The sequence below is a fragment of the Leguminivora glycinivorella genome, chromosome Z (assembly GCF_023078275.1).
Source record: "Leguminivora glycinivorella isolate SPB_JAAS2020 chromosome Z, LegGlyc_1.1, whole genome shotgun sequence".
NCBI classification, from domain to species: Eukaryota; Metazoa; Arthropoda; class Insecta; order Lepidoptera; family Tortricidae; genus Leguminivora; species Leguminivora glycinivorella.
In genome coordinates, this window is record NC_062998.1 from 19,984,268 (window position 1) to 20,012,000 (window position 27,733).

The 27,733-nt window shown below is 37.9% G+C and overlaps 1 protein-coding gene across 1 annotated transcript; it reads left to right on the plus strand.

Moving 5' to 3' along the window:
• The first annotated feature begins 13,456 nt into the window (after window positions 1-13,456).
• LOC125241223 (SPRY domain-containing protein 7) lies at window positions 13,457-20,747 on the plus strand. Its single transcript, XM_048149589.1, has 4 exons — window positions 13,457-13,669; window positions 14,123-14,293; window positions 16,328-16,639; window positions 17,257-20,747. The coding sequence occupies exons 1-4, from the start codon at window positions 13,567-13,569 to the stop codon at window positions 17,352-17,354; spliced, it is 684 nt and encodes a 227-aa protein (XP_048005546.1). The 5' UTR covers window positions 13,457-13,566; the 3' UTR covers window positions 17,355-20,747.
• The last annotated feature ends 6,986 nt before the right edge of the window (window positions 20,748-27,733 follow it).

The window sequence follows — 27,733 nt, forward strand, 5'->3', positions numbered from 1 at the left end:
TAAATTCATTATACGCGATATAATCCGTTTCCATAGTTTTATTTCATTAGTTTAAGTATGTATTTTATGAAGCTTCAGATACTCTTAACTCGTATCATACCTTTTCATACATTATGATTATGTAGCTTCATATACCATACTGAGTCTAAATAATTATTTAAGTAGGTGTATAGTTTTGTTTATTTCGATTGTTTTGTAAGTTGGAGATATAAGTTAACGGAGTATAAGATAAAATGTTGCCTATTTTTGATATTTCACTGATACGTGTAAAAATTCTACCGCTAAGCGTTAAAACTTGAATGTCTTATCCTTCCTTTATATTTCAAGCATATTGCAGAATAGATAGTCTTTGGTTTCTTCATAGTTAACAAATTAAAACGAGGTGTTTTTAGGGTTCCGTACCTCAAAGAGGAAAAACGGAACCCTTATAGGATCACTCGCGTGTCTGTCTGTCCCTCTGTCACAGCCGATTTCTCCGAAACTACTGCACCGATTTACTTGAAATTTGGCACACGTACGTAAACCTGTGGGGGGTAAAATTGAAAATTAAAAATCAAAGTTATTAAAACTATATTGTGTTACATATCAAAGGAAAGAGCATTTTATCAGCATCTGAAATATATTTTTTTTATATTTTTTGTTTTGGTAAATGGTAATTTAGAAGTAATTTAAGAAAATAAGCAAAAAATTACCATTCCCCCCCCCCTTATCTCCGAAACTACTTAGCGTAAAATTTTCAAAAAAATACACGAGATAGCCCTCTCCCTGTAGATTACAGGAAAACCTATTAGAAATCTACAGTCAATCGTAAGTCGGACTTAAGAGAAAAAACTCAGATTACGAATTTCACTCACTGCCGCTGCAAGTAGTTACTAAACGTCTTAAAATTGTGTAAGCGAGTTGGACAGGTATAAAGAAATTCATTTCTGTCTTTTTCTTTTTAGAACTTGTTCAATTTTTTTTTCATTTGTACAAAATGACTTAAGTTCCTACTAAAAAGGAGGCGCTTAAGACCGTTTATAAATTGACTGAGCAAAATTTTATTCAAATCGGTCCAAAAAAAGGTGTCTGTTGACGAAAACATAGAATTTGTGCCACCGAAAGCCCAAATCTGAAGTCCATTTTGCTCTATCTCTTATCGTTTCCGAGATATATACGTAAAGTCTTGAAAGTGCGAAACGTTAACTTTGCCATTATAGTCGTTCAGGCGCTCATGAGTTCTTTGTATGGAAAAGTCGAAAACCGACTCGCACTTGACCAATGTTCATAGAACGTTGTGGTTTTTTTTTATTAGCAAAAATGACTTAAGCGCCTTCAGAAGTGCAGGTGCTTAAGACCGTTTGTAAGTTAAAGTTAGCTGTGATGGCTCAACGAAGAAAGAAGATTTCAATATCCTACTTATACATATTTTATTAATTTAACTATACAGTTTTTATTACTCAAGCCAAGCGTTACGTTAGCTATTGCTATTGAAAGGAAAACTTGTGTATAAAGCTTGAAACAAATTATGGGACGCGTCTGACGACCGCGACTGATAAGCCGATGGCTTGCGTGGGCGACGGTCGCGCGAGTGCGATGCGACGCATACGAAATCAAACCTTATCGATATGGAAGTAGACGATGCGATGAGACGTGACGGCGACGGTCGCGCGACCGTCGCCCAAGACACGGCGTAAGTGTGCACGCCAATTGCTTGCATTTGAAATTGAACTTTAATTACTAAGAAATAACGTTGTTTTTGTAAAAAAATGAAAGTAGTTTTTACTACATTGCGAAGTTTTCGTTTGTCAACTAGACGCACACATTTGCAACTAAGCGATCGGACTGTAGGTGACAGTGTATCTAGCCTCGTGGCGCCGAATGTACTTTCTAAAGCACATAATGGTTTCAATGGAATTTTAACTCTCATGTAAACAAATAAAATATAATTTCTTTTGTTTCTAAAATTTTTCGAATAACTGAAATTGAATTCAATCTCAAGTACAATAAGAATCAAAATTCCCTAGCAAAAATTTTGTATGGTGGGCGCCACGATGCTAGGGAAGTTTAAATCGATGTTATCGCATCGATCTACTGAGGGGGGCGGTGCCTACAGCAGTTGTAGTTGTATGCATACCTAGCTCACGCACACAGACGCGTCTACTGGCGCCGCGCCGGTGTCCGCGTGCGCTCTCTGCAATGTCTCTGCAATATATGCAGAAACCACATGGTGGTCTGTGGCAGAAACTCAATAGACATTTTTAGGGTTTTTAAAATAAGTACCTAGGTACGTGAAGTAACATGGTAAATTAAAAATTATCATTAGATACTTATTTGCGGAGGTGTAAACAATTTCCTTCGTTTTGCCATATATCAATAATTACTTATCTATATTAAATTCATTAATCCGTATACATTACATTTTTACAATTAAGTGTATTAATTATACTCATAGCTGGGCACCGTTAATCAAATAGTTAACTTTATAATCGATAATCCGTTAATCATGATAAAAAATAATTTTACTGTAGCTAGTTGCATCAGTTATCAACTATTAATTTTTTGGGTAAGTTTATTATGTTACTGTAAAAGACCGAAGTTCGCCAAAATGTCTTGAAAAATCCCAGCTGCCAATTGGTAATAGCGAAATGTTAATAAATATTGTTCTCTTTGGACTTACACCGACGTTGGTTCGGTAAATCCTAAATACAACAATAGATAATGTATTTACTAAATAATATTTATTTAGTAATTTCCCGCTAGAAACTTGCGTTATACTATTCTGTAGGTATACTTTTTCAGCTACCATAACCAAATTTGGATTAGATTAAAAAAACCTTTAAGTAAAACTTAGAACCTTGCAGATTGTTTTACTCACCCTTTCTGATGTTTACCATACTTACTTACCCCGTTATTCATAAACGTACACTAAAGTTATTATCAAGCCGATAAATTTCGTTTGTCGCTTTCCGACGTATTGGTGTGATAGAAAGGGACAAACGAACTTTATCGGCTGGATACTTTAGTGTACGTTTATGAATAAGGGTGTTGAAATTTATAGCTACGAAATTTTACATAAAACACCTACTTTAAAATAAAATAAAAAATGTTGAATTTGGTTAACATTATAAAAGACCTCACGCAAGCTGTGCTAATTAGTTCGCGAATTCGTCGAGAGGTGGCGCTAAACACAATTATGCTCATTAGAGAACCTATACTTCTAGCCTAGCCCAGTCTTTAGAATTATGTGAGTAACGTAAAAGTTTTGTAGGTACGGAACCCTCGGTGGGCGAGTCCGACTCGCACTTGGCCGGTTTTTTCTCCATTCATGGACGGCAGTTCTCCAGTAATGGATCCCCCATTAGCACGCCTAACGAAGACATTTAACTGTCCGTCGGCGGAAATAATTCGTGTATAGGCGAATTTTGGCATAGTTGTAGGGAATGGTGTTCTAATCCACATACTCAAAGTACTGATGGGTAGGGGAGGAGCTAACGGGTGGAGGGGGGTGTAAAGGTCCCTTTTTTTAGTTTTTCGCGAATAACTCTTAAACTGTGGCACATAGCAAAAAATGTTCTGAAACACAAGTAATATTCATAAAGTTCTCTACAAAAAAGTCCTATACACTTTTTATCTGGGACCAATCGTTCATAAGATATGGAAGGGAAAAGATGGACAATAAAGGAATAAACTAATTTGTTTATGAACAATACGTTTATTCTTATAGAGACGCGGTAGCGTGTCAAGCCAGGTTCAAGTAACAAAAGTAGCAAACAGCACCGTGTGTAATATTACACGAACCGTTTGGAGCCACATTTGACCCCCTTCTAACTCAAAAACTATTTCACATAAACGTCTAATAATGCAACGTAAAAAGAAACCAACGCGCATAGTAAAAGTATGAGCTATAAGCGCTCCTCAATAAGCCCGGTACTAGCAGCCCGCCTTAGTGCGTTTTCACATTATCCGGTCCCAGATAAAAAGTGTATAGGACTTTTTTGTAAAGAATTTTATGAAGATTACTTGTGTTTCAGAACATTTTTTGCTATGTGCCACAGTTTAAGAGTTATTCGCGAAAAACTAAAAACTTTTTAACAAAAAATAAAACCGCCTTCAAAAATAAGCGCGTTACAAAACACGGAGAAACTAAAAAGCCAAAAATAATAAACCTTTCAATTCAGATTTCTTATCGTATTGCAATAAGCTAAACATCCAAATTATAAACAAATCAATTATTTTTGTAGTCGGTACCAGACCTGTTCGTCGCCTTGCTATTGCCTGTTTGCCCCACCCAACCATACACAATTACACAGGCTGGTACCGACTCCAAAAATAATTGATTTGTTTATAATTTGGATGTTTAGCTTATTGCAATACGATAAGAAATCTGAATTGAAAGGTTTATTATTTTTGGCTTTTTAGTTTCTCCGTGTTTTGTAACGCGCTTATTTTTGAAGGCGGTTTTATTTTTTGTTAAAAAGTTTATTTATTTGTTGATTTTTAGTGGTTCCTAGTGATATTATATGTATCAGTCCGAATACATGTACAGTAGTGAAATAATTATCCTTTAACTCCTAACCATTGAGGAGTTGACCTTCCATCATCAGCTCAGCCACATAAAATTATTACCATCAGACGTAAATACTGGTGTACCTTTGAAAAATAGACTAAAAACATTACATGTGCCTATAACATTTGAAGAGTTCCCTCGATTTCTCCAGGATCCCATCATCAGACCCTGACTTGGTGCCAATGGGACCATCTCGGGGTTATACCGGTTCGATCAAAAAAAAAATTTTGAAAATCGGTCCACGATTCTCGGAGATATCGAATAACATACATACAAAAAAAAAAAAACATTCAGTCGAATTGAGAACCTCCTCCTTTTTTGAAGTCGGTTAAAAAAAGGGACCTTTACACCCCCCTCCACCCATTAGCTCCTCCCCTACCCATCAGTACTTTGAGTATGTGGATTAGAACACCATTCCCTACAACTATGCCAAAATTCACCTATACACGAATTATTTCCCGCGAGATAGGCTTCATTGAGTGTGCTACATTAAAGACAGTGAAATAAGTTTAAAATTTTGCTTTTAAAGCCAACTGATACTCAATGAGTCAATTTTATATATCCTAAATAAAATTAGTGTGGACATAGGATTCTTTCTTGTAAATATTGGTTTCGTAAATTGTTCCTTGTACATCATAGGAGGTACGCAGTTTTCCGGTTCCAGTTATGGACACTCGCAAAATAACACTATTTCTTTATATCTTTGGAGCAACAAACTAGTATGTTTTATACCTTATTTTACATTAATCAAATACAGGCGTTGTGCGTAGTTATAGCTTTGTAAATACAATAAATTGCTATTGTATGTACAAAGTGTCATTCAAATACAACACGCAGTTTTAAAATTAGAACGAAACTTCGTTTGTATGGGAAGGTGAAATTCGGCCGAGCTTATTGCTGACTCTTAATGTACTTACTATTCTCGTAACACTTCTAGGTATGCTTATATGTTTATTCTGTAGTACATAAGGTGGGGTACTGTAGTCATGGGGTAGACACGGGGTTGGTCGTTGGCGGGCAGGAGCAGGACTGAAGACCTGAGTATATGGTTTAAATTTTAAGTCGACACCTCTACGTTCCTGAGGTAAAGTGTCTTGTCTTGGCGGACGACACGGATGTGCAACAAAGTGATCCTATATGGGTTCCGTTATTTCCTTCTTGAGATATGGAACCGTAGTGCGTTTTCACATTATCCGATCCGATATCGGATGTAGGACCGACACATTACAGGCGCCATCTTGGATGTTTTCCATTGAAATCCTTTCGACATCCAATATCGGATCAGATAATGTGAAAACGGACTAAAAATCTCGACTCGGAAACAAAATATTTGTATTCGTCACGCAAATAAATGCCTTTACCGGGATTCGAACCCAGGATCATTGGCAGGGTCAATACCCACTAGGCCAAACCGGTCGTCATTCGTCAATACGGCCTGTTCGTTAATAACTTTATAAAACTATCGCTATCCTGTATAGCAGAATAATTCAATTATTGACAACTGGTTTTGGCTCATATTAGTAGTCATCATGTTCAGAAAGCTAATGGTTTTTGTGTTCGGATCCCGGCGAAGGACTTTATTTAACAGTAGGTACCTAAAGGGATAAGCTCGCCTTTGTACATAACCGTTATAATTATTCTCTGTACATGTAATTTATTCTGTACAATAAAGTGTTTACTACTACTACATTATTATCTTCTCTCATTAGGTCGGGGCGCAAAGTAGTAGGTATAGTCAACCAATTTGAATCCTACGCCGCTCTAGAACCCTGTCTCATTTAAACCGTGTTCTATTTACCGTAAGAAGTCACATTGACGTTTACTTTGCAAAGCAAAAATTGGTTGACTGTACTTTATGCTATGTCTAAATTTCAAAGACCCATATTATGTACCTGTCAAATATCGTAAGATACACGTGTGAAGAGGGAATTCGTAACTTGTGTCGATTTAAAACGATCCTCAATGCTTCGGTGTGATTTAATTTATGGCCACTCGTCTTGAACTTTTTCTGTTCGAATTTTAGTATCATTAAAATTGGTCAATCCAATTAGAACGCTCGAGGTCATTTCATTATATATTATGAATTCATATCAAATTTTATTCTTTTAGCAAAGATTATTTATTATATTATATAATAGGATTTACATACTTCATACTAAGAATCGTAGCTCGATTTTTGCGCCAGCTATTAAATACTATCATAACTACACTTCCACTGATGCCTAAAATTTTTTTTCAATGTGTTTTGACGTGATATCATGATTTTGACGTGATAACGTCTAATAACTCGTTACTACGGGCTGCATGCACGAAAAAGATGACGTCATTGTCCCGTTCCCCAAGGCCAGCAAGCGAGAGCGCGGCACGAAAGGTGGTTTGTGTATGGACCATTTTCAGGAATTCAGGCACACGCTAGCCGTTCCGCCGGCGTAACACGTGGCAGAGAAGAGGGCCGCAAAACGCCCGCCTGTATAGTCGCGCGGTACGTACTGCTTTTCTGAGTAATTTATTAGTACTAGTGATCTTTTTTGTTTCTGTTTTATAATATTGGTAATGGTGGATATTAGTGAAAACATACATACATATAATCACGCCTATATCCCCTGCGGGGCAGACAGAGCTTGCATTTATGTGACTACACTACAAAGTACGTAATTACGTATATGTATTTTATACCTACCTGCCTAAAGTCTAGGGAAGGTAAAAAAGTAAATGACCATTTTATAAAAGTAAATCATAAAATTCATAAAATATTTTTGCATTTTATTTCATTGGGCCGACCGACCGACCGGCGCGGCGACCCTAAGTGCGTTTTCACATTATCCGATCCGATATCGGATGTCGGACCGATATCCCATACATTACAGGCGCCATCTTGGATTTTTTCTATTGAAACCCTTCTGACATCCGATATCGGATCGGATAAATTTAATGTGAAAACGGCCTAACGTATTAATCTCACCGGCCGCAGTCATCGCGCCTAGCCTAGCATAAAAGATACACGTGAACTCAAATGTTTATAGAGTGAAGTGAAATGTTATTGTGATTTTCATGTGTGTTCAATACAATTGCGGCAATATAGATAAGTAATTCTTGCATTTGAATTTCTCATCATTTAATCTATACCTCAGAATATATAATAGTACAAGTACAGAAGGCCCACTGCTTTGATGTTCACGAAATGCCGCCTTTTGAATGCCTACAAAATTCTAACAAAGAAACGAGCTGCACGTGCGCAGCGTTGGACGATAGGGTTGCCTATGAATTAAAACGATTTAATACTCAGATAAAATGCTATTATATTCAAGTCTTGGGTACTTTCTAGGTATATACATGTACATTATTTATATATTATTGTTGAAATCCCAACATCACAAGCCTTATTGAACTTTTCCGTGTGACTTAAGCAATAGTAGATCTGTGTAATATTGTCCTATTTTATTCATGATGTTTATTTAACTAAGCATTATAAGCCATTCACTTTAAAAGAAGCTTTAAAAAACTCGCGACGTAAAGTAACAATAGAAAGTGGGAACGTGAGTTCCGTGAAAACGCACCGCGCGCCACTCATTATTAGGCCGCGAACTCGCGGCCGCCAGCATGTACTTTGTAGCGCGGCGATAGAATCGCGGAGTGAGCCGCCCCTGTCTATACTACTGTAATGTATGACGTTATCACGTCAAACTACCGTCCGTAAACCGACTTTACAGACAACTAACTTTTTAAAATAAAGAAATATGTCATTTGTTCTTATAAAAAATAAAAACACGCAAAAATATTTAGGGAAAATATGATTTTGGCCACTTTCAGGCCAAAGTGTATTGAATCACTAAGGCTGCGAAACAGCGCCATCTAGTTTTAAGCTTAAAAGACCCATACATTTCAGGGGTACGCTTTTTTGGGCTTTGTCAGTCTAGTATTAATTAAATCGTTGTTGCATTTTAGTAAGCAATAATGTTACAGATGTAGTGCGAAAAGGGTTTCCTTCGGAAACGTTCGTATTTGTCATGCTAGTTCAGTCAATGTCAGTACATCTTATATTAACTCTGACTGAAATAGCATGACACGTTCGTACGTTTCCGTAACAATTCGAAGGCAAATCTTTTCGCACTACATCTGTACCTTTTTCTACTGAACGTCACATTCATATAATACCATTAAAATGGGAGAGAGCTCAAAACACTAACAGGTCAACAAACGTGGAATGAATGGCCGCTGTACACGTGGGGCCAACGGTTGGACCAACCCTTGGTGAAACCCCTTGGCCAAGATAAGAGTCGCTGTTTACACATTGGTGAACCAATCACTTGGCATTGGCCCTTCATATAAGATGGACGTAGAATGGAAAAGGCTAGATAATTCTAGGTGATTCACGTTGTCAGCAAAATTTAATTAATAAATAATAACCTCGTGATAAAATTAAATTATCTATAATTTACGTAATATAAGCTTTGGATATATTTTGTAAAACTGAGTTACTAACCTGTAACCGACGGTTAGGCGATGTTATAAATATTTGGTTTAACTGGCCCTACATGTTTGTGCATTCATTTTAATTTCAATGTCTCTTTGGTTGCTACCGCTTACCATGCTTTTATGCGCTGGCGCTTACCCTAATTTTTAAGACAAGATTGTGTTCGGGCACCGCATGCTACCCTCTCTTACCTAGTTTTAAGTAGATTTAAGTAAATAGTGTTTTTCTCAGTAAGTGATTTTGTAAAATCTTATGAGAAATAAATATCTTAAACCATAATTTTTTGAATATTCTGATTTGCAAGGGTATTGTATTTCCTAAAATCAACACTATTATTGGTATAGATAAACTTATTATTTTCGTAAATCTTTCACTATTGTCCTCTCCGACTGCTGACGAGTTGACGACAAACTAAATTAGGCGCCAACGTGTGAACGCAGTTGGCCATTGGCGCCAAGATCCTTTGATGGCCGCTGTACACATATGGCCAACGGTTCCACCAACCCCCTTGGCCAAGCGTGTAGAGGGCTACTTGGCCGTAAGTTGGCAGTTGGCGCTTGCGCTTGCCGGCCAACCGATTGGTGTCGGTTTTTTGTCCACACATCAAAGGATCTTGGCGCCAATGGCCAACTGCGTTTACACGTTGGCGCTTCATTCAGTTGGTCGTCAGCCGTCAGAGAGGACAGTAGTGAAATATTTACGAAAATAATAAGTTTATCTATGTCAATAATAGTGTAGATTTTAGGAAATAAAATAACCTTGCAAGTGTTTAATGTATTTCCTAAAAAAGATAAATGTTCTTATCATAATATTCAAAAAATTGTTAATATTTCAAATAATTTAATTTTACTACGGGGTTATTATTTTTTAATCAAATTTTTCTGTCAACGTCTATGACCTAGAATTTCCTAGACTTTTCCATTCCACGTCCATCTTTCATGAAGAGCCAATGCCAAGTGATTGGTTCGCCAATGTGTAAACAGCGGCTCTTATCTTGGCCAAGGGGTTTCACAAAGGGTTGGTGGAACCGTTGGCCATATGTGTACAGCGGCCATGATGTGTGGACAAAAAACCGACACCAGTCGGTTGGCCGGCCAGCGCTAGCGCCAACTGCCAACTTACGGCCAAGTAGCCCTCTACACGCTTGGCCAACGGGTTCCACCAAGGGTTGGTCCAATCGTTGGCCCCATGTGTACAGCGGCCAGGTCAATTCTATTTTTTCTTAAATAGGGTTTTTCTGATTTAAATACTTTAAACTTAGTGTGTATATGTATACCGGGTGCCCGGTAATTAATGGACAACCTTTTAACCACCAAGAGGGCACCTTATACCGAAAACTAGGCGACTTTTACTAAACCTTAATGTCGATTTTCTGGACCAGTATAAGGTGCCCTCTTGGTGGCCTGTCGCCTGGTTTTCGAGATTTTCACATTTTTTAAAATTTTAATACTACCTAAAATTTTAAAAAGTGTGAAAATCTCGAAAACCAGGCGATTTTTACTAAACCTTAATGTCGATTTTCTGAACCAGTATAAGGTGCCCTCTTGGTGGATAAAAGGTTGTCCATTAATTACCGGGCAAACTGTATACATGAAATCATATCAAGCTAAGTTGGCAGCGATTTCCGACAGTCTCCCAGGTGTGTGTTATGGTGCTAGCACAGTATAAATAATAAAGAGTTACTCGGATAGACAGGTGTTCATAATTAATGAATTTTGAACCAATTAAATTGTATGGTACAGTCTACTTAATGTGATGGTGGGAAATATATTCCCCTTCCCATACAACCATTTCAGTCGCAAAATCTTCAAATCAGTAACTAACTGTCAAATGTGACATAACGCGTGGTAACGTCGTGCAAACAATGCGACCGTATTGATACAATAACAAAATGTAGTCGTCGTGTGCACTCGTTACGGTAACAAAATGTGTACGAATTTGTGGCTGTCAATGTCACTGTCAGAATGACTTTTAACGACACTTTATTAGTCGACGTTTGCACACATAACGGTAACAACATGTGGACGAATTTGTGGCTGTCATTGTCACTGTCAGAACGGTTTCTGACAGTGACATTGACAGAATTTGTACACACATGTGTAGGTCTGATTACCGAACTGCTCCTAAACCACTGTATCCCGCAAATGACAATCTGAAATACGAAGGTTTCTCAAACTGTCTTGTGAAGTTGTGGACTGGTTGCTTTGAATCATTTAAATATGAGCGAATTAAATAATATAAACGACGACGACCATTTAAGCACTCTTCGACATTTTATAGAAATGTGGGAAAGTTAAGAAAAGTGCAGAATGATAATACAAATAGATAAGCACTTTATAGTTACTTAATGTATTAAATATATAATTTTTAATTCTTATTCATAAAAATGAAGTGTAGTGTTGCTTTACACAATAAAAGTAGGAATCAAATGAAATAGAGTATTTACTGTGATATTAATAGAATTTCTGTTGCGCAATGATAGTTTTTTTCAGTACAGATGCTGCTTTTTTAACGCAGTAGTGCGAGCAAATCAAGCAATGATTCATTTCTTGTCTGGTCGAAACTCTTAGCTTAGATTTAGGTACTGAAAATCGTCGTACGATACACGTGCGAAAAGGACATTCACAACTCGTGTCGATTTAAAACACTCCCTTCATTCGTGTATTAATATATCGCTACTCGTATCGATTTTCCTCTTTTCCGCACTCGTATCTACAAGTATTTTAGTTGGGTTACAAAAAAAAACATATTATTTACTCTACTACGTTTTATTTATGTCTCTTTAACATTACAAATTTGTAGATACTTATCTATACAAAAATCTTGACAAAAGAAGTACAGATCGCTGAAATTAATGTTGATAGTAATATTAATGACGACTACTTCAACAAGTGTCAATTGTGAAATGCCGCAAAATACTAGTTGCTCTATAGAAGACCATAATATGATCCCCGATCCTTTACAACCCAGCAGCTCGGTACGCACGTTACAATTTTTTTTTAATCTTCTTTAGTGAGGGCAACTGAGTACGACGGCATATTTAATTGTTTATAAAGTTTGAGGATACCTGGAAAAAATTAATACAAGAAGCATTCACTGCCTTCGGTCACTCGTGTACGCTGCGACCATTTTGCGACCGTTTGTCGACCGTTTGATGACCGTTTGGCGACTGTTTTTTACATGGAATATTACCGTCTTAATCCATATTTTAACAACTTTATTGGTTTTCTAGGCATTATTTTTATTATTTCAGTATAGTATATGCACCGGAGCACTAAAACTTCACCAATCAATATACATAACACGCAAACACCGAGTAGTCAATAATATTATTACTGGTTAAACTGAGGTAAATTGATGGCGCGTTGATAAATTTAGACTTATTTTATGAAATCACTCGAGCAATTTAATTGGCCATGGTAATTAGCCCACATTATATTACAAATGCAAACAATATTGATCTTTAACAAATTCTTACGCCATTACATTTTAATGTCAAATGATTTTATTTCATTTTTACTTTGACGTCTCTCACGTCTCTAAAGCTAGGAACATACTACGCGGACGTCCGTCGTAAAACGACCGCGACCGCGACCTATCAGTGTGCACGGAACAAAACATCCAGAGAGCCAGATTTCGATCGGACGTCCGTGCGCTCAAGGCCACGTCCGCGTCCGTCGACCGATAGTTTGCACGGTTATGTGTATTTCCATTGTCCAGATTCCCGTCCGCGGTCGATTCACGACGGACGTCCGCGTAGTGTGTTCCTAGCTTGACTGTCGCCATTTGAAAAGAATGAAATGAACGAATGATTTTGGAAAAGTAGTCGCCAAACGGTAACAATGTGTGCACGCGTAGTGCACACTTCTGTGACCATTTGTGCCTGTTACCAATCGTCCCCATTTGGGTCGCCGCGACTAAACGTCGACCGTACTGCGACTAAGCATTGAGACCCGAAGACCTGTGTGTACACAAAATAGGAGGATTTGCGTAGGAACGGCGACCGATTATGGTTATATGGGTTGTTTGATTAAGGGATAGTATATTTATTTATTATTTATTTAAACTTTATTGCACAATTGAAAAAAAGTACAAATGGCGGACTTAATACCTTAAGGCATTCTCTACCAGTCAACCATTGTTGGGCCAAACAGAAATTCACACACAACAGAAACAGAAGTATAGGTAATGACGTTTATTTAATCCTTGCACAGTCTGCGCTATCAAAACTCTAGCAAATGTAGTCGATTTGTTTCTATAAAAAGTTAAAACTAAGCGCCTTTTCTACTGACAAAGCGGGAGTGCCTGACTATACTATGTCTGTGGCCTGTACGTGCTGTGTGCAAGCGCCATCATTAACTGTTGGTATCTGAACGCTCCTTACAACGTCATATCTAATCGCGAATTCGAGCTCGAGCTGTCATCGATCTTGCTTTGCGTGGGTTGTCAAAAAATGACGAACGTTTAGCAATATTGTTTATCGCCTATACTTATCAAATCTGAATTAATTAGTCTCAAAACCCTTTTAATATTCGAACTAAAAATGTTTTGTTGCCTAAAGGGGTGTCTTAACGGTTTTAATCTGACCCCAAGTGTCCCTATTCGTATCAAGGAGAATCCCGTTCAGCTGGATACTTTACACATGGGTATTTTTTTTTAAATAGTACTTGTAATTCTGGATATTATTCATGGAATATTTAGAGTATATTAGTTGTCAATAGACGTATAAACACATTACGTGCCTTGAAGACGAGTGCGTGCGAGGAGCAACAAAGTACATTACATATTGCTTTTACAGAATATTTTTTTTGGCTTATATACTTCCCACTGCAGTTCACATCCCATATATCATACATGAGATGACTTGGAATATAATCCTCAACCTGGCCCACATGTGATATTCTTAAAGGAAAAATGCATCTTAGTAAAGTTATATTTGCTAACTTCAAAACGAATCATGCACTCTAAAGCTAATATTGAGGAAAATATTAATTGTCTATCTAATGATAGAATTGATTAAATCAAAATTATATTTTGCATCTCAACTCGCTAATCTTCTTTCAAGCTTGATACATAATGCTATAATTGTATGATTATAGGCCATGAGGTGGTAGTAGTGAAAGGAGGACAGCGTGTGTGTGGGTCGGGCTGCGCACTGGGTAATGCACCGCTGGTCCAGAACAAGGCATACTTTGAGGTTAAGCTGCAGCAGGGTGGAGTGTGGGCAGTGGGGTTGGCCACAAGGGACACTGACCTCAACAAAGTACATGGTAAACTATTTTGCATTAGTTATTCTATTACATTTATAAGCTAAGCGAATGCATAACACTAGTCTTATAAAATTTGTTCTTTTTTTAGATATTCTGTCAATAAAGCTAAAAACCTACCATATTCTGTAGTTGAATTACCATGTTTTGTTCGAATATAATGATTAATAGTGAAACTTTTAATATGTAGTTTCGGAGTTACCATGATTTTCATTATCTTATGCTATTTTTTAAATATAATTCACAATGTAAATTTTTATGTAATGCAAAACCAGGCACTGCAATATTTATTTTAACCTTCTCCTCTGTCAAGACAGATATGCCGTGGCATTCTTCAAAATGTTGTTAGTTATGATTTTTGAATACATATCACAAACTAACCTATCTACTTTGTGCAAATCATAAACTTTTGACGACCGGTCTGGTTCAGTCGGTAGTGACCCTGCCTGCTACGCCGCAGTCCCGGGTTCGAATCCCGGTAAGGGCATTTATTTGTGTGATGAGCACAGATATTTGTTCCTGAGTCATGGATGTTTTCTATGTATATAAGTATTTATATATTATATATATCATTGTCTGAGTACCCACAACACAAGCCTTCTTGAGCTTACCGTGGGCCTCAGTCAATTTGTGTAAGAATGTCCTATAATATTTATTTATTTATAAACCTTTCCTTTTGGATAAATGTCTCATAGATTGTAAACATATTTCTGTAGCATTATCTCACTCTCTCTTTACATTATAACTACACCCCATTTTGTTACGAGTCAGCTCTCGTCTTCACCACACACAGTTCTAGGTTATTTCAATGATTGTCTTTGTTTAGGTCACTGTTCATAACAAACAATCCGAGATCCTAGTTTCTACTGCACTACTTGAGTTAGCAGAAATTAGAAGGCTTAATATCAATGGCATGTTCATGACATGTATGGTGCAACATTGGCTAAGCATGAATCACCATGATGAATTACACAGTTAACACTGTCAGTAATATGTGAATGAGCCAGCATAACTGTGCCAATAATATTATGACACAGATTTCTTAGAAGGTCATGGCTCACGCTGAATGTTAATTATTACACTGGAAGACAGCATTTTTCAATTTTAAATTAGTTACTCTAACTAAACAAACAAACAGCTTCTGTCTTACTTACCTTTGAATGTGCAGTGTATGCAATATGTTATATTACTAAGCTGAAAATATTGTTGATGTTAAGCAACTGTCTTTTGTTGGCGTGAGCGAAAGTTAGCAAGTACCTATTTACCATAACTGTAGCAAATTTGCCATTAAACTGTTTGGACGCATGTTAAGCGAAAGTTACTTATGACATCATGCAGTGTTGAATACCTTGTTTGTTTGCCCTGGCTTTTAAAGCTTTATTCTACTGTTTGTCTTTAAGTTTCTAAAAGCAAGCGATTTATTTGTGTAATCATCAGCCTTTGCAGCAGAATATTTTAACACAATTATTTTCTTCCTTTGTTTTTTTAGATTTAGAGTCTAAATAGGAAGAATGGCCCTTTTAAGAATTTTTTATAAATTGAGTATTGGCTTGATCTGTATTTAAACTTATATACTTATTTTAATTTTCTGAAGAAAAATTGAGACATAAGTAATGAGTAATAAGAGAAGCTACCATATAAAAAATGTCGTATGTGTATGATCTTTTTGGTAACCATTTAATTTAAATAAAGGTTGTTCCCCTCTTTTACCTCAGAGTAATATAGACCCAATGAACATATTCAATATAGACCTTACTGAAACTATTATAATGAATTTACATAATTTGCGCTATGCCTATGCCTATGCTATAATTTCTGTTTTGCCCTATGGTTGACTGGTAGAGAATGCCTTAAGGCATTAAGTCCACCATTAGTCCTTTTTTTTATTGTGCAATAAAGTTTGAATAAATAAATAAATTTGCCTATTGTCTGCTTAATCCACATAGGGTAATACGTATGCGAGGAAGTAAGGTTAAGACGCCGTCCACAAGACGTGTGTTCGCACAAGATGTTCATAAGAGCGAGTTGTGACTGCAGGCGGAGTGGACAAAGAGTCGTGGTGCCTGAACAGCGACGGCACGGTGCGGCACGGCAACGAGGAGCTGTACCACTTGTCGCCGGCGCCGCGCGACTCGCCCACGGCCGACCTGCTCGTCTCCACGGAGCCCGCGCCCGCGCCCGTGCCCCCCGCGCCCCGCGACGACGCCAACCCCTTCGCCGTCATGCCAGTCGAGGGCGACACCATCGGACTCGCCTATGATCATGTTGAGCTCAATTTCTTCGTTAACGGGAAAAATATGGAGATACCTGTTAGGAATATAAGAGGGACGATTTATCCCGCCCTATATGGTGAGTGAGATTAAAGATGACTTATATTTATATTTCTTTGTTAGGTCTTTCTTTATTTGCAGCTGTGAAATGTGAAATATTTCCATGTTCCCGTTCAAAACACGAATTATGTTATGTACTATAGAACCAACTGAAACTGATTCATGACCCACTTAGCAGATAATTCGTTTGAATCTTTCAGTTCTATTGATTATAAACTTAGGTAGTTCAAAGTGGTTTTAAATACTAACTAAATTATGTCACTACACACATGTCAGTGTCTAATAAAATGATAACAAGTTCGTGACCAAGGAAACCCTATCTGCAAGCGAATTTCGATCCTTACATGAAGATGGTTTGGCAAAATGAGCTTATGGTGGGCCATGAACTCATGGTTCAGTTGTTTCGACAGTGTCAACGTCTCGGCTAAATACCGATAAATTTAACAATTACGTTAATTATTGGCGTAGATTTCAAATGTCCGACATTTGATTATAATTTGTCTTACGTCATGTTGATATTGTATTGTATTGTATCTAAAATTCAAACTACACATAAACTTCACCTAGCAATTTATGATAACTCTGGCACTTCTGTAACTGTCACCTGTTCTTTATTACTCTCTGTTCTGATTACAGTTGACGATGGTGCGATATTGGACATTATACTGGACAACTTCCTATACCCTCCTCCGACGGGCTACGAAAAAATCATGGTGGAGCAATCCCTACTCTAACAGAAGAGACGAGAGAAGTGTGCTTGGACACTTGAGTGTGTGCGCGTGCGAGCCGAGGCCTGCGCCCGCGCACGGTGCGCTCACGGGGCGTGAGTGAATAGCGGTGAGACGGCTTCTCTACTTAACCTACAGTTCAACAGGAAAGGTACGCGCGATGTAAACTTACCGTCTTGTACTCCTATTTGTATACATGTAAGCTGACCAAGCTTAGAGCCTAACTAGTTTTAGTAACTAAACATTATTTTGATACATTAATCATTGTAAACAGAAAACTATACAAAATTGCAGTTCATTTGCCCTGAGAATTCAGAAATTTAAAATTGAACCGTTTGATATGTTTCTACATCCAATGATGAAGATATTTGTTTTAAATCACACATTCTTACACAGTTTGAACATTCAGAACAATGAACATTCCTAAGTGACATTGCTCATTCATAGCCTAGGGTAGAGTTACACTTACTTAATTATGGTATTTAAGACAATTGTTTCAATGTATCTCTGCTGATGGAGTTCGTGCTACAAACAATTTATGTTGATGCTGCACTCTGATCTGAAATAAAATTTGGTTGGTGTCACACACTGTACTACCTACCTATGCATACTAACCTTGTTTATTACAAATGAAGCATCATATCAGCTGTTTTCATTCCTATTCCTACCAATTTGTTGGGAAATCTTCGATCTTCTACTGTCTTCTGTCAATGCTGAGGGTATTTAAGACAGTAGAAGGTGCGTCACCGCGATGCGATACAGATGAAGATAATGTACTATCGGCAACACTGTTAGCTGTACATATGTAATTATTACAAGGGCATAAAGTCTACCGATGGTTAGTTATGAGTGTTGCTGGTAGTAATAGGAAGTTTACTTCCTTTGTATTTATTTAGATTTTCTAAATTCTCTAACGAAACCAGGTCGAAATCTTCATTATATAATACATATATATTTTAAGAATACTAAACTATAATTTCGCACAGAACACAATACTTACATCAACTCTTGAATGCATACCATAAACAGAAAAGCTATCAGAAAATATTGTAACATTACTTGTGTGATTAGGATGAGAAAGCGCTAGACGAATGGAACAGTCAATCTATTCGTATCATTTCATATCAATACATTTAGATGTAAGACTTAGACGATAACGTACAACGTGGAAGGGATTGTCAACCGCTCCTCGTGATATTTAGTTACGAAAACTGCCCTGAATCAATGAACATTCTTAATTTGTTAATTGTATTTTCAAGAACAGATAAAAAAGTTTTTTCTTCTTTTTCTAATACAAGTTGTTTCTATTGATACTTACATTCTGAATAGGTGTATATTAAGGATGTAAGCTCGGTTTCTATATCTCAGATACCAAAATACTATCCAATCTTGTATTTAGTATAAAGATGTCAAAAAATACAGTTTTTATCTTCTAGGAGCAATATTTCCCTGAATTAAATGAGATACATAAACGTTATAACTTGTAACGGGCTGCGGGCCGCCGTCGTATAACTTGGAGGCTTACGACCGAATTAATGTCTTCCACTCTGTATATATGATGATGTTTGATCTCTGTTAAATTTATTTTGTTTCTCGTGTAACTTATACCGGGCTGGTAATACCGCAATGTAATCTGTCAAATCCTGAGAGATTAATACGACTACCCTAGGTATGTAAGTGTGCGTAGTTTTCAGGGTATCGTTTTGATTTTCGAAACGAAGGTACAGTCAGCATCAATAGTAGCGGATGAAACAACGTACCGAAAGTATCTGACATCCTGAATAACTTTTTAAATATAAGATAAATCTGTACAGTTTGCAGTCAGATATATCTATGTTTTTATTTATTATATGTTATTATTTTAATGGTAGTTGCTTATAATATTATGATGCATGCTACTTTTGATGCTGAATTACAGTGAGGAAATAAATCCAAGCCAAATGCACAAACGCTCGCGATAATATATGTTTCGTAGCTATCTATCTCTATTTCTATCACTCTTGCGTAGTGGCGCGACATTTCTGCCGGCGTCTGGCGTCAATGATTGCCATTCGGCTACGCCGGCGGCTGATTACGATGGTTTAATTGCCACTTATAAGAGTATGTCTTTGTCTTCACATTATATAAAATGCAAGTAATCAAACCTATACAATACCGATACTATCGATTTATTAACTCAAATTATTGGTTCGAGAGACTAGAATGATCAGAATCGAGTCAGGGAAGTGTTTCTAAGACCTTCAGTACATGCATGGTGTAAGCCAGCCATATGGCCAACCCAGACATATCTTAAATTTAGATCGGAATATTTTCTATGGACTCTGATTATTGATATGTCATAAAATAATGTTATGTATGTAATATGTGCTGGGCTCATTTGCACGATACGAGAACTAGTATGGGGACTTCATTACAATGCAGCATTGAATGCTGAATTGCCGAATTGGATGTAAACTCAATTAACAATTTAAAATCGCAGGCGAGTTCGAGCGCCATGTAAATGGGCCCTAATAATGTGACCTGTAGTCACAAACAATAAACAGAGCTCATAGGCGACAAGTGGAGTTCACACAGTCATGTGCACGAAGGGCTACTCAATAGGCTCCATACTTTATTAAATTGTGTGTAGATGCGTTAATTCATAATTTTCATTAAATCCACTCATCTGTCTCTAAATTGTAAGGCATTATCAGTTGGACAGGGTGAGCTGTCCCTTATGGTTTGTCTTACAAGGGTAATACCTAACACTCCGTTTCATGTATACGTATGGTTAATTGGTTAACTTTACAACTGATCTACATACTACTTACTTCAAACTCTATTATACAAAATCTATTTTTGTATGAATGTAGTATTTTCATGAAAATGTAATGTATAATCATAATCGCGTATAAATAGTAACATTATAATATCTACCGGTCACGTTACGACATAATACTTATTATGGAAGTATGTGAATATTGTGAATGTTTGAATATGAATTTACTATGTATACATAATTTATAGTAGATAAGCGTAGGTATTGCTAGCGGTACGAGGGTTACAACGACGACTGGCTATGGTAACTGGAGGGATATTTGACATTACAATTCGTGTGCTTTAAACATAGCTTAAAAATTGTATGTGATGTTGAAGAAATAAGTAGAAATTATGAAATGTATTTAATGAGATTGATATGTATGTAATTGAAAATGACTGTCGCATAGTCAATCACGTATGAAGGCTTTGTTATCCTACCAGCATAAACAGGATTTGCTGCAAATTTGGTTAGTTCATGTGATACTTGTGTAGTTTATTTCCAGGATTTCATAGGTTCATATTAACTGCATGCATATTTTCGTACCTCTATTCCTACAAACTTTGTTTAAAAGACAAAGAAGCAAGATATTAAGCACTCTATGTTTTCCTCGCATTACCTACTGGTGTATCTGCTCAGTGCTCAATGAAATTAAGTTCACTTGTTACTACTGGAAAAGCACATACGTAATTATCTGAGACTATTATAAAGTATGCAAAACATAAATACCTGACACAAAGTACTAGGGCAGTTAGTGAGATGTAGGTAGGAATTGTATCGAAATCAAGTCACAATTAGTGACAAATAATCATGAATTATATCCTTGTATAATAATTATTTTTAGCTAGCGGAAGCAAATAATTGTATGCATTATCATTATAAGTATTTAATTTATTAAGAAAAAATAATGAAAAATAAATGTATTATGTACTCATTACAATATGCTTTTGATTGAATCACTCACGACCGTGCACTTCCCACTCACGACGATATAGCACCTAATGTTTTTAAGTTTAACGTGTTTGCGGGTGATTTTTGCTTCCGTGTGGAATGAATGGTAATTTTTTTTGGAAAGGGCCAACGAAAAGACGCACAGACAGATAGACCGTCAAACTGCCCTAATTTGAACCCCCTTAAGAGTCTACGACCGTTTATGACCGGTTTAAAGCAAGGAGATACCCTATCACCTGTGCTCTTCAACCTAGCCCTAGACCATGTTGTTCGAAGGTTTTGACATAGAACATTGGCGTGGAGCTGAACGGCAAGCACAAGGTGGTAGGGTACGCGGATGACCTAGCTTTATTAGGGGAGAGCCGTGAACAGGTGGCGGAGGTTGCCCAGCGGGTCGGTGAGGGCAGCTAACTGATCCCGTGCTTCTACTCGAAAACGGTATTAAAATACCTTCTCTTGATTTAAAATTAATGAAGTTTGGTGTTTACAGATTATGTGAAAAATATAGAGTGCGAAAAAAGGTAAGTAATTTATGTCAAAAAATTATATGTATATATATAAAGCTAAGCTCTTGATGTACAAACGAACGGACAACGCAGAATCCTAAAAATAAATTAAAACTTGTAATCTATAAATAAAAAAAATTAAAATGTTCTGCGATTACAATTTAACTCGTGATAGTTATTTGTGTAGTAGTTGTCTATGTGTGGGTGGGAAGATTTAGAAAAGGAAAAATCCCACATGTTAAATTTTAACCCATATCTAATTAATAATTATTGTTCAACATACAAATATGAAGCTATAACAGAAGGTTCCTCTTTCAGGTTCCGTGTAAGAGGCGAGCGGTCAGCGGGCGTCGAAAACACAACGGCCAGGCGGGCCGGGCCTCACAGTCCGCTGGGCAACTGGAGCGGCGAGCGCCGGGCGGCGGCGGCCGCCCCAGCACGGATCATGTTTCTTTATCTACGGCAGATATGCAATGCGACATTTTGAATTCGAATATTTGAGTAATTTACGAAGAATTTCTGGAGAACCATCTCTTTTACATCATATCACTAGTCTTTTCAACTCCATCTTAAAATCAGGCAAATTCCCCGAAAAATTCTGTCATTCGAACATAATCTTACTACACAAGAAAGGCGACAAATCAGATATTAATAATTACAGACCGATTAGGGTCCCCCCACATCTAGCGTCTCGCGAACGTCGTCGCCTCTCCAACGCCCGCGCGGCGTCGACGCCGCGCTCCCGCCGCGCCGACGCGACGTTGCGGCGCCTCTCGAACGTCGACGTCGCAGTGACGTCCGCGCGGCGTCGGCGCCGCGCCAACGCCGCGCCCGCGCAGCGCCTCCGCGATGCCAGCGGCAGCCAACGTCCAGCTAGGGCTTCCAATACCGGGATACCAGTATCTCGGGATTTTTGGGGTAGATTTCAAAACCGGTATTTAATTTTGTAATACCGGAATCCCGGTATTTTTAGTAACCAAAAAATTATGCCAAATAAACGTAAACTACTCATCAAAAACCTTAAATTTCTGCAACATGACGGTCGCTAGACGCGTAAATATTGCTTTTTGCTCTCGTTTCTTCGACACATTCTCTGTTTAGTGTTTTTACAATATTTCTATGAAATGACAGTTTTTCCGATGATTACCTAGATAAAGACACCTACGTGTCAAGAGCATTCATTGAGGAGGGCCTGCCGTGAACCTTTTGACACATTTGTCGCACTTGGGAATCGTAAGTGTGACAGGGAAGCAATACGTCAAACGTAGTTGACACAACACAGGCCACAGACCCTATGTAAACAAGTCGCCTTGATGCACCTACATTATAGAAATAACTTTTCAAAAATTTGATTAAGGCATACGAACTAACCTATAAGCTACTTTTGGTTTACTGCCACTGACGTCGAGAAGGCGCGGCGGGAACGCGGCGTCGACGCCGCGCGGGCGTTGGAGAGGCGACGACGTTCGCGAGACGATAGATGTGGGGGGACCCTTAGCCTGGTTTCACACCTCTATAAAGCCTTTATTAAAGTAATTGAGCGTCGCATTGCTGGCCAATTAGATAGCAACCAACCTCCCGAACAGGCCGGGTTTTGACCAGGACTTTCGACTACAGACCACCTACAAACACTGAACCAGATTATAGAAAAGTTTCATGAATTTAACTTGCCTCTCTATTTAGCCTTCGTTGACTATAGTAAAGCTTTTGACAGCATAACCCATAGATCCATATTTTCCGCACTGCAGGAACAAGGCATAGAACCCACATACATTTCCCTTATCCGTAACATCTATACATCCAGCACCGCCAGTATCAAATTACAGTCTTCCGGACCGTCTTTTCACATAAACAAGGGCGTCAAGCAAGGTGATCCCCTGTCCCCTGGCAGCAGGATGGGAACGTAAAGGAATTGGCGTCGGCGGAAGGCAGCTAACCAGCTTGCGTTTCGCCGACGACATTGTTCTGTTCTCATCTTCAGCTACTGAGCCCCGCATCATGCTACAAGACCTAAGCAGGGCATGCCTTGAGGTTGGATTAACAATGAATATGTCAAAGACTAAGCTCATGACCAATAGGAAACAAATAAGTGTAGAAGTGGATGGAGAGAGAATAGGATATGTCCATGAGTGTTTTACCTGAGCCAAATAGTCTCCTTCCAGGAACGGCAAGACAAGGAAGTCGCAAAACGGACCGAGAATGCCTGGAGGAGCTTTTGGTCCATGAAGGAACATATGAAAGGAAACCTACCCATATCACTTAAAAGAAAACTCATGGACATGTGTATTCTCCCCATCCTTACCTACGGAGCACAGACTTGGTCTTTGACAAAGATTCAAAAATCCAAACTCAAGGTTTGTCAGCGAGCCATGAAGCGTAGTATTCTGAACGTGAAGTTAAGCGATCGCATTAAAAATACAATACTACGCTCCAAAACTGGGATTACAGACGTAGCTAACACTACCGCCAAGCTCAAATGGGATTGGGCAGGACACGTTTGCCGTATGCCGGATGACCTGTGGGCAAAAACAGCCACCCGTTGGTTGCCACAAATTACAAGGCCCCTTGGTAGACCACGTCAGAGATGGCGGGATGAACTCGATGCCTTTGAGACACACTGGTGGTAGACTTCCGAGGATAGGGATACGTGGAAGAGTAAGAGGGAGGCCTTTGCCCAGCAGTGGGACAATGTGGGCTAACGCTCTATTGGGATCGATCTATTATACTGACAGGACTATTGTAGCCAATAAGCCTGACATTGTCATAATAGATCGATCGCAACGCCGGGCCGTGCTCGTCGACATCACCATCCCCCATGATGAGAATCTCGTGAAAGCCGAGAAGGACAAGTCCAGTAAGTACCTAGACTTGGCTTACGAGATAACCGCCATGTGGGATGTTGATTCGACGATCATTGTCCCGATAGTCGTTTCAGCGAACGGTCTCAGAGCGAAGAGTCTCGACCAACATCTCGAGAGACTGTCGCTAGGTGGTTGGATCAAGGGTCAGATGCAGAAGGCGGTGATCTTGGACACGGCGCGGATAGTCCGACGGTTCCTCTCTCTGCAGCCCTAACCACCGGCAGCTTGGGCCCTGGGTTTTTTATAATGTGTGTATATAATGGGTTTTTTATATATATTTTGTATTGTTTTGTATGTGGTTTTGTATTTTACTTTTATAATCATATTATAAAAAAACCTAGCCTAAGAATTAAAATGAATAAAGAGAATAATAATAAATAATTCTAACATAAATATCCTTATATTTTTGGATTCTTGAGGTCAGATACATTTGCAGAATTCTGTTGATAATAAGAATTTTCTTTTCCACTATGTTCGTGCATAGCATAAAGTAAGTAAAAAAAAATCTAACTGCTGCCTTTTGTAACCTGTCTTTAGTGTGTCATCTTATTAAAAATTTGAGGTAAGGTAGGGTCGGTTTAACCAAATACTATATAAACTCTACGAGTTAATTTAATACGTGCAGCTTGGTGCCAAAGTTGGCAACACGCGATACTAGCGCCTCTAGCGGCATGAGTTGATCAAAATAGTTTAGTTCATACAGTTTAAAAGTTAAAAAGTCACACTCTTATTTCTTTGTTTTATTCCGTCTAAAAATGTTAAAGTAGATCAAGTAATCGCATTTTGTGTTGTTTTACGTACTACGCCTATACTGACAAACTACTTTGAACAACTCGTACCGCTAGATGGCGCTGCTAAAATCGTTGCCGCTTCATTGCATAGGAAACGTCACAAGCTGCACGTATTAACTCTAGTTTATATAGTATTTGGTTTAACTTTAATAAAAACACGACAAAGTGGTTAAATTGCAAATAGAATTAGGTAGGAAATGTTGAGTGTAGATTTAATTAAAAAATGGCACGTTAATATTATATGTATAACACTATTAACACAACACTAACAAAATTATTACAGTTTATATCATTGGCAGTTGGCACATAAGTATGTTATTGATACATTATGTGAATTATCTTAATTTATTTCAGTATACTTTGGAGATGGCGGGGGCACGGGGTATGGTATTCCTTCAACATGTTCCTTCATTATGGACACCCGAGCTTGTTCGATAGTGGCGTATCTCCTGCAGAGTTGTGCAGTCCGGGGACGGCGCGGCTCGGATTAGTTTTAATTGCAACGCTGATGCGCATTTCTCCCTCCACAATTAAATATTTTGAAAGTTCATGTTTCAGTGTTTGATTACTGTTTGTTTACTTATTTTTGACGACCGGTCTGGCGCAGTCGGTAGTGACCCTGCCTGCTACGCCGCGGTCCCGGGTTCGAATCCCGGTAAGGGCATTTATTTGTGTGATGAGCACAGATATTTGTTCCTGAGTCATGGATGTTTTCTATATATATAAGTATTTATATATTATATATATCGTTGTCTGAGTACCCACAACACAAGCCTTCTTGAGCTTACCGTGGGCCTCAGTCAATCTGTGTAAGAATGTCATATAATAATATTTATTTATTTATTTATTTATTTATGTATTTATCTTTGGTATTTATAAGTAGCTATGTTCTTAGGTTTTTAGTAATGCCAGTTCATGTCTTTTTAACCGACTTCAAAAAAGGAGGAGGTTCTCAATTCGACTGAATGTTTTTTTTTTTTTTGTATGTATGTTACTCGATATCTCCGAGGATCGTGGACCGATTTTCAAAATTTTTTTTTGATCGAACGGGTGTAACCCCGAGATGGTCCCATTGGCACCAAGTCGGGGTCTGATGGTGGGATCTTGGAGAAATCGAGGGAACTCTTCAAATGTTATAGGCACATGCAATGTTCTTAGTGTATTTTTCAAAGGTACACCAGTATTTACGCCTGATGGTAATAATTTTATGTGGCTGAGCTGATGATGGAAGGTCAACTCCTCAACGGTTAGGAGTTAAAGGATAATTCTTTCACTATTGTACATATATTCGGACTAGGAACCACTAAAAATCAACAAATAAATTAACTTTTTAACAAAAAATAAAACCGCCTTCAAAAAAAGCGTGTTACAAAACACGGAGAAACTAAAAAGCCAAAAATAATAAACCTTCGAATTCAGATTTCTTATCGGATTGCAATAATCTAAACATCCAAATTATAAACAAATCAATTATTTTTGGAGTCGGGGCCAGCCTGCGTATGGTTGGGTGGGGCAAACAGGAAATAGCAAGGCGACGAACAGGTCTGGTACCGACTACAAAAATAATTGATTTGTTTATAATTTGGATGTTTAGATTATTGCAATCCGATAAGAAATCTGAATTCGAAGGTTTATTATTTTTGGCTTTTTAGTTTCTCCGTGTTTTGTAACACGCTTTTTTTGAAGGCGGTTTTATTTTTTGTTAAGGTAACGGCGGCTATCAACGCGGGTATCGAAATCGACGTCCATTACCGCCGCATTTGCAAATACGCATTTTATAGGCAAACCGACCAATTTCTTAAAAGAAGTTACTCACACAAAGGAAGCCTGTTTAGTTGACTAACGCACATATAGGCGATAGAGAGTGTGAATGAAAGAAGACGCTCGCTATTTGACAGTTTTTGCCACGGGGCTGCGAGAAGAGGTTGTGTCATACTGACGTGTGACGCTAAACCTAAGTGAACTCCAATCTCATTTAGTAGTTTACGTAATAATTATGGCAAACAGGTGAAAGTTATGCATTTCAAATTATTGTTTATAGTTTTCTACATGACTTCTGAGTACTTTTTACGTATTGTTTAGCCTGGAAATGTGTTTAAAGTGGAAATTAAAAGACAGCGGTGAAAGGCGCCATTTCGTGAGTAGATTCTATTACTGTGGTATACCACGGTAATAGTTAAAGTAGTGATATTAGTTCTTTTTGCTTTATTTTAAGTATATGTGATCAGTTATATAATGTCTTACAGTTGTTTCAATCTTGATCTATTCACGCTATCAAAGAACTATTTACGCGGTATGAAAATTATTCAACAAAACCTTAATTTTTAGCAAAAACTTCATGACTGATTTCGTAGTTTCTATGAAAACCGTTAATTTGTCAATTTTTTTAAACATTGACATAAAGTCTGATGCTTACTTGCCAGTTATGTAAACTTGGTTTTAATATAAGGTTGCAATATTTTATTTTGATTTGTAATGA